The 8,993-nt window shown below is 31.9% G+C and overlaps 2 protein-coding genes across 2 annotated transcripts; both read left to right on the top strand.

Annotated features, from left to right (window-relative positions):
- Positions 1-2,507: 2,507 nt before the first annotated feature.
- LOC140451087 (uncharacterized) lies at positions 2,508-6,452 on the top strand. Its single transcript, XM_072544809.1, has 3 exons — positions 2,508-3,243; positions 3,291-4,025; positions 4,135-6,452. Exons 1-3 carry the CDS (start codon positions 2,508-2,510, stop codon positions 6,450-6,452), a joined length of 3,789 nt encoding a protein of 1,262 aa, XP_072400910.1.
- Positions 6,453-7,203: 751 nt separating this feature from the next.
- LOC140451086 (uncharacterized) lies at positions 7,204-7,728 on the top strand. Its single transcript, XM_072544808.1, has one exon. It carries the CDS (start codon positions 7,204-7,206, stop codon positions 7,726-7,728), a length of 525 nt encoding a protein of 174 aa, XP_072400909.1.
- The last annotated feature ends 1,265 nt before the right edge of the window (positions 7,729-8,993 follow it).

The raw sequence follows: 8,993 nt of genomic DNA, 5'->3' as shown, positions 1-8,993 counted from the left end.
CACCTCATAAACTATATAAATAGACATCGTATACGAAACTCAAGTATTAACAGCATACCATATCATTTAGTAGTCCTTGTACGCGGAAGAATTGCTATAACTTAGTTGGACCACTGTTGTTCTAGTGATAATATTTTAGCCAGGGCGTGCGTCAGGGAATTATAGTGCTTGAATTTATTCATTTATATTTATAATAAATGTTATTATTTATATTTTATGATCAGAAGAATAACAAAGATAAAATTAAATTAAATATGTAAAAATTGAATTAAAATTAAATGTAATATCTAATGGCGGTTTCCCACCAAACGGACAAAATAAAAACAAAACACAAACTCGTGTCCAATAAAACAAAATAGCAACTTTTCACAAACTTTTTAAAGACTGGCGTGTTTTGAAACAGTTCGTATTGTTTTTCCAGTCCCGAGTTTTTTAAACTAGAGTCTGTTTAGTGGAAACGGTCAGTTGTGTTTATTAATGGACTACCTCATCTCTGACGTCACAATGGGCGGGGCTTCGAAAACCTTTCTAACCATTTCTACACTAAATACAAGATAGAGCTGCAGTAAGTATAAATAAACCGTCAACAGTATCAATGTTACGAGGGCACTCCCACATCATGATTTTAACAATGTATAAACCTATATTTTCCTATATTATGAAATACATATGAAAATATGAAGTAGACATCGTAGCATAAGTTGCGGCCGACCGTATGATTTATAGTCATTGTACGCGGAAGGATTTAATTTAATTTAGTTGGGCCACTGCTATCTGGGTCTTTAATGTCTTACCTAGAGCGTGCTGGATTTACGTACTTGAATTTATTCATATAAATTTTCTGTTCACAGGAATAACAGAACTGAAAATAACTGAATAAACATGTGAGAATGAGGTTTTCCAACAACATAATAATGTCAATCCGTTATTGTAATGCACGGAATTAAAATACAATTACATTAAATGTGTAAAAATGTTTTAAAATTAAACGTTATATTTAAGGTTGAAACGGAGTTGCCATTCGTGAACTGAGCTCTTAATGGCACTCTATTCGTTGGTTTAAGGAAAACGAAATTTCAAAGCAAAAACCTATGCAGAGGTCAGAAAAATCTTGTCAAAAATAAAAACATTCAACATATCTGACTAATAAATAAAACAAAAAACTCAAAGTGTAACTTAGGTAATATTTTACTCAGAATCTACCTCGAGTGCCTGTGAATACCTTCTTTTTTCTTTGCCCATTTCATTTACAATATGCTTACAATAGTGTATTCTTTTTGTTTATTCACGATAGTCAAAAGCTCGACTTTTAGAACTGAATTGTCAAAACTTTTGATCACAGCCACTTTTGAATATCCGCTTTCTTCAACTCGGTTGTCGATATTTATTAAACGGGGAGGATATAGCGAATATATTAAGATAGAAAAAAACATGGCGACTACCAGAAGGGCACTACACAGGATCTTGATTATATAGAACGTATAGTTACGTACGAGATATCATAAGGCACTATGAATGAAAATAAATTTACTATAGACTTGATTTATTGACTTAAGGAAGGCCTCTGGTTGAGTTCAAAATAAACAACTGATTGAATCCTAACATGCGACATAGAAAATGAAAGGGGAGGGGATAACGATTATATTAAGATAGACAAAACAAACAAGATGACTACCAAAACGGCACTACACAGCATCTTCGTTATTAATGGACGTATAGTTACATACGAGATATCATAGGACGCTATGGATGAAAATAGATTTACTATAAGACAAATTTTGATTTATTGAATCAAGGAAGGCCTCTGGCTGAGTTCAAAATAAACAACTGATTGAATGCTAACATTCAGCATAGAAAATGAAAGGTAAGGGGATAAAGATTATATTACGATTGTTAGGACATTTTTAGAAAATTAGTTTAGTGCGGCAACATAGAGCCTGTCATATGTCTATGCGTTTTATGTTCAAGATCACACAATCTGACGGGATCAAGTCGGCAATTGACAATTTGACATTAATCAAGTAATTTCCAAGAAGACGCCACGTTTTTCTAGTAATTCACAAATTCACATGTTTTAATAATTAGTTTGTACAAAAAGTTAATAAATAATTCTATTTACTCAGACAAAAGATAATTTACAGTCCACACCATTAATTAATATTATCTACCATAAGATAATCCAACATATTTTGGTCACTTCTAACCGGATAGTGTGAGTAAAATAGAATCCATAGTTATAACTAGAGGCTGTTCAGAGGTCGAAGACAGTCCCATTTACCATTTAGAGGATCCAAATCCATCAGTACATGTGAGTTTGTTCCATTTCTATTATCTTTAAGATTTGATCAAACAGTGTATTTGAATTTAAATTACCATAAACAGATTTTTCCATATTTTGATTGTATAACGCCATAGATTATCAATCAGCTAGTATTAGTATTCTAGCAAGGTATATCTAATTATTATTCTGAAGTGTTGTTTTTGAAAGATTGCCATAAATCTTAAAAATGAGTAGCTTAGCCAACAATATAAGAATCAGAGGTTCTTATAAAGCCAAACTAACAAGTTTAGAGAACTTTGTAAATGTATTAAAAAATGCTACACCATCTAGCAAACCTGAAATATCAGAAGTTCAGTTAAGACATGACTCTGGTAGCAATTTGTTAGTTGAATTTGATCAGATCCAACTACAAATTGAGATTGCTACCAGTGAAGATAAACTACAAGAACAAGTTGATAAAAGAGATGCTTTTGAAAATAGGTATTTTAAAGCAATTAGTTTTTTAAAAGATTACATTAACACTAATACAATAATTAATACATTGCCTCCTAGTTCTACACCACATGTAGACTCATTAAATCATCTCTTGATGCCAAAAATGAAAATACCTGTTTTTAAAGGTGATTTTGAGCAGTGGTTGGAATTCAAAGCCACATTTACTAGTATAGTTCATTCAAATACCACACTTCCAAATATTCATAAATTTCAGCTCTTGAGACAATCTGTGGATGGATATGCCAAACGTATTGTTGATAAAATTGAATTCTCAGGAAATTATTATCAGACTGCATGGGATGCACTTTGTATGCGGTATGATAATAAAAAATTATTAGTCAATAAACATATTAAAGCCATTTTCAATTTAGATTCTATCCAAAAAGAATCACCTAAACATTTGAGGCATTTATTAGATAGTGTCTCAGATAGCATGTCATCCATTGACAGTTTACAAATTACAAAAAGTAGTTTAACTGACCTTTTATTGATTTATATTATTTCCAATAATTAGATAAACAAAGTTATAGAGAATGGAAGAAATGTCATATTAAAGAAGAGCTTCCTACTTTAACTGAATTTTTTAATTTTCTAAAAGTAAAAGTAGACACTTTGGAAGAAATTCAAGACCAAAGTAGTCAAAAACCTAATAACAATTATAGTAATAATTCTGGTTTTAATTATAAACATGCAAACCGTGATAGTCGAGGTGAATATCAAAAAAGAGTTTTCCAAGTTAATGTTGCAGAAAGAAAGTCTTGCGTTTTGTGTAAAGGTAACCATTTAATATATTCATGTATTGAATTCCTAAAATTAGATACAAAAAATAGATTGTCTAAAGTCAATAATTTAAAGTTGTGTCATAATTGTTTGAGACCTGGACATAAAGCTGCTGAATGTACTTTAAGACCATGTATAAAATGTAATTCCAAACATAACTCATTAATACATTTTGAAAATAGTCAGCAACATTCAACTGACACTGCTTTAAAATCTCCATTAGATTCATCATCAGTTAACTGTGTACAAAGTGATGAGTTGCCACCAACGGTAACCCATCAGTTTTCTGCACAAACAATGAATATTAAACATACCCAAGTTCTTTTATCAACAGTGGTTTTTAATGTTAAATCCAATAATCATGAATTAATTCCATGTAGAGCAATTTTAGATAGTGGTGCTCCAACAAACTTAATAAAAGAAAGTTTTTGTAAAAAATTAAATATGTCCATGATTCCTACTCCTAGCCGTTAGTGGTATAAATCAAACAGTATCAAGTATTACCAAAAAATGTCAAATTACAATATGTTCCAGAGTTAATAATTTTAGTATTTCATCCATATTTTATGCTGTGCCAGCTATTTCAAATCAAATTCCTTCAACCAGTTTTGATATTAAAAACTTTAATATCCCATGCAATATTCAATTATCTGATCTTTTGTTTAATGAATCTGGTAGCATTGATGCTATTATTGGTGCCCATCTATTTTGGGACCTCCTTTGTGATGGAAAAATCAACCTAGGAAAAGGTTTGCCAAGTTTACAAAATACTAAATTGGGTTGGATAGTAAACGGAGCTGTCCCCTATGAGACAACTCATGCAGTGTGTCATTTCACTAGAACTATAGCCGAAGATGAGCAGTTAAAACTATTTTGGGAAATTGATTCAATCCAAGATCCCATACCACCATCAAAAGATGATATTTGCTGTGAGCAAATATTTGAAACCACTACCACTCGATCAGAAAATGGACACTTTATTGTTCAGCTTCCATTTAAGTTTTCACCTGAATTATTAGGAGAATCCTTAGATACAGCAATTAGCAGTTTTTTGTTACTAGAAAAAAGATTTTCGAGAAATAAGGAACTTAATGATTTGTATAAACAATTCATTAAGGAATATCAAGAACTAGGACATATGGTTAAAGTTAACCCCACTGTTAGCTTACATCCTTCTAGAAAATCATATTTTTTACCTCACCATGGAGTCCTAAAAGAAACCAGTCTTACCACAAAACTAAGAGTAGTTTATGATGGTTCATGTTCCACTACATCTGGATGGTCTCTTAATGACCTACAGTATACAGGGCCAAAAATCCAAAATGATATTTTTGACATCCTCATTAGATTTCGGCAGTACACATATGTGGTGTCTGCAGACGTGTCAAAAATGTATCGACAAGTAATTGTACATGAAGAAAATAGACCACTACAACAAATTGTCTGGAGAGACAATCCAACAGATAATATTGATGTGTATCAATTAACTACTGTAACCTATGGCCAAAAATCAGCTCCATTCTTGGCAATGAGATGCATGCGTCAGTTAGCCTTTGAACATGAATCTCAGTTTCCTTTAGCTGCAAAATCCATATTAGAAGACTTTTATGTAGATGATCTGTTGACAGGATCAAACAATTTACAAGAGTTACAAATGAGATGTAATGATATTTTTAAAATTTTAGAGTCTGGAAAATTTATTTTGAGAAAATGGATTTCCAATAATCCTGAAACCATTCTTAATATTAATTGTAATGATATTTCCAACAATGTTATTAACATAGGAGATTCTGATAGTTTTGAAACTCTTGGAATCCAATGGATGAGTCAACAAGATATTCTTTGCTTCAAAATTTCTCTTACTGAAAATTCCAATCATTTATTTACTAAACGCCAAATATTATCTATTATTTCCAAAATTTATGATCCTTTAGGTCTGTTAAGTCCAGTCATATTAATTGCTAAACTAATAATTCAAAACCTATTTCGACTTAAAAAACCATGGGATGAAATAATCCCTCCAGAATTAAATAACAGTTGGACCAAACTGTATAATCAACTACCATGTCTAAATAAATTACACGTTCCAAGACCAGTACTTGGATCAGGTCATAAAATTACAAGCATTCATTGCTTTTGTGATGCTTCAATGCATGCTTATGCAAGTTGTATTTATGTATGCAGCATAGATCCAGAAAGCAAATACCATTCTCACATTCTGTGTTCAAAAACAAAGGTCGCTCCTATCAAATCAATAATAATACCTAAACTTGAATTGTGTTCAGCTTTGTTAGGGTCCCAATTAATTGACAAGGTCACCAAATCTTTATCAATTCTAAATATGCCGATATACATGTGGTCTGACTCAAAAATTGTATTAAGTTGGCTAAAACTGGAACCTAGCCAGTTACAAGTATTCGTTGCCAACAGGGTAACAAAAATACAATCACTCACCAGTAGTGATAGTTGGCATTATGTCAATACAAAGGAAAATGCCGCAGATATAGCTAGTCGTGGAATCTTTCCTGAATCCTTTCTTGAATCACAACTTTGGTTCCAGGGACCGCAGTTTTTAAGACAGCATCCTGATTTGTGGCCTAATGATTCAACTGATGAAGTAATTGAATTACCAGAGCTTAAACGATCTGTTCAAGTATCACTTCATTCCACTGTTCAGAACAGCTGGATTACTAATTTTATTACCAGATTTTCCAATTTGCATAAAATGAAAAGAGTTTTTTCATATGTAATGCGTTTTATTAGAAATATTAAAAATAAGACAAAAGCCCCAAGCTTACTTTTAACTGTGCATGAAACCAATGATTCATTTCTGCTATTGATCAAACTTGTGCAGGCAGAATCCTTTCATGATGAAATTTTATGGTTTGTTAAATGATAAACCATTGAGCAAAAAATCCAGATTGCTTCATTTGTCTCCCATATTAGATAAAGGCTTAATTAAAGTAGGTGGTAGACTTATGCATTCAACATTGCCAGAAAATGTAAAAACACCAATCCTATTGCCGAAATTTCATGCATTAACCAAGTTAATTTGTACACACTACCATGTCAGTAATTTGCATCCTGGACCACAACTTCTATTGTCATTAATTAGACAACAATATTGGCCTATTTCTGGCAAGGTATTAGTAAAGCAAATTGTAAGATAATGTGTTAAATGTTTTCGTGTGAAACCTCCTCACAATTGTGTAAAAATGGGACCTTTACCCAATGAACGCATTATTCCTGCCTATCCTTTTGAAAATGTAGGACTTGATTATGGAGGTCCATTTCCACTAAAAGAAAAAAAGGGTCGTGGAAGTAAAATTTTAAAATGTTATGTTTGTGTATATGTTTGCTTTGTAACAAAAGCTGTACACTTGGAATTACTCACTGATATGACAACTGAATGTTTTCTTGCATGTTTCAAGAGATTTTTATCACGAAGAGGAATTCCTACCAATGTTTACTCTGACAATGGTTCAACCTTTAGAGCTGCTAGTAAAGAGTTAAAGTTTATCAAAACCTTTTTATATAAAAACCAAAATAAAATTAATGATTTTGCTTTAACAAAAAATATAATTTGGCATTTTTCCCCACCTTATAGCCCAAATTTTGGGGGTTTATGGGAATCAGCAGTGAAACAAATGAAGTTTCATATGAAAAGAACGCTTAAGAATATAAATTTGACATATGAGGAATTTCTCACCTTGCTTACCCAAATTAAATGTATTTTAAATTCGAGACCATTGTTTGCCAAATCAGAAGATCCATCTGACTTGGAACCAATAACTCCTTCCCACTTTTTGACATTACGTCCTTTAGTCTCCATTCCTGAACCAAATCTCTTACCTATCCCAGTGAATCGACTAAGCAGATTCCAACATGTTCAACAGCTACATCAGAGATTTTGGAACCGCTTTTCCAAAGAATATATCAGCCAGCTACACCAATCCTATAAATGGCACCACAGTTCTACCAACAACATTGTACCCGGATCCTTAGTTATCATCCGTGATACCAATCTACCTCCATGCAGATGGATTATGGGAAGAATAATTAAATTATTTCCTGGTAAAGTTGGAGAAAATCGAGTAGCTGAAATCAAAACTTCCAATGGACTCATCACCAGATCTACACGACATTTGTTTCCACTGCCAATAGAAGATTAATAGTGTCGCAGTGTTTTATCTCGGGACTAAGTTTTTTTGCTTTGATATTTACTTTTTCCTACTATATTTTGAAGCATACTTCAACGCCGGTAGTATGTTAGGACATTTTTAGAAAATTAGTTTAGTGCGGCAACATAGAGCCTGTCATATGTCTGTGCGTTTTATGTTCAAGATCACTCAATCTGACGGGATCAAGTCGGCAATTGACAATTTGACATTAATCAAGTAATTTCCAAGAAGACGCCACGTTTTTCTAGTAATTCACAAATTCACATGTTTTAATAATTAGTTTGTACAAAAAGTTAATAAATAATTCTATTTACCCACACAAAAGATAATTTACAGTCCACACCATTAATTAATATTATCTACCATAAGATAATCCAACACGATAGACAAAACAAACAAGACGACTACTAAAAGGTCACTACACAGCATGTTCGTTATTAATGGACGTATAGTTACATACGAGAAATCATAGGGCACTTTGGATGAAAATAAATTTACTATAAGACAAATTTTGATTTATTGACTTCAAGAAGGCCTCTGGTTGACTACAAAATAAACAACTGATCGAATTCTCACATGCGACATAGCAAATGAAAAGGGACGATATAACGAATCTATTAAGATATGTAATTGATTTTCTATCTTAATATATTCGTTATATACTTCCCTTTCATTTTCTATATCGCGTGATAGGATTTAATCAGTTGTTTATTTTGTACTCAGCCAGAAGCCTTCTTAGTCAATAAATCAAAATTTGGCATACGATTTTGCTTTCGTATTAAATTATTAAAACAGAAGTGCCGCTTCTGGCGGCACTGCTCCAAGTGCAATACCTTATTTTTTTTTAATACAAAATTTTCGTTTATGAAAACATTTTAAGTTAAGGTATATCTGTATTCAAATTTACGAAATTTATGTAAAATGGGATTTCAATTTCTGGTAACATTTGTAATCTGGATCACGTGAGTTTTATTGCTTTTCAAATAAAAACTGAAAACATAATAACAAGTTACTACTTTTGATGCGAACTAACACACAATTTACTTTAAAAAATAAGTGTATTTGATATTTCGATTGTTTAAGTGTCAAAACAACGTTGCAATTACTGCTTTATTATTTTTGTCAAACCATAAGTTTCTTTTTATTTTACAGTAGGGAAGCTAATTTTGAATTTCCTTGAAAATAATACTAACATTGTATATTTTATCTTCGTTGTTCATAGTAAGCAAATATTTAATTGTACATACTGTTTTATT

The sequence above is a fragment of the Diabrotica undecimpunctata genome, chromosome 9, assembly GCF_040954645.1.
Source record: "Diabrotica undecimpunctata isolate CICGRU chromosome 9, icDiaUnde3, whole genome shotgun sequence".
In the NCBI taxonomy this organism is placed as follows: domain Eukaryota; kingdom Metazoa; phylum Arthropoda; class Insecta; order Coleoptera; family Chrysomelidae; genus Diabrotica; species Diabrotica undecimpunctata.
Note: the sequence above shows the minus strand (reverse complement) of the source record. Positions and strands in the feature narration are given on the sequence as shown.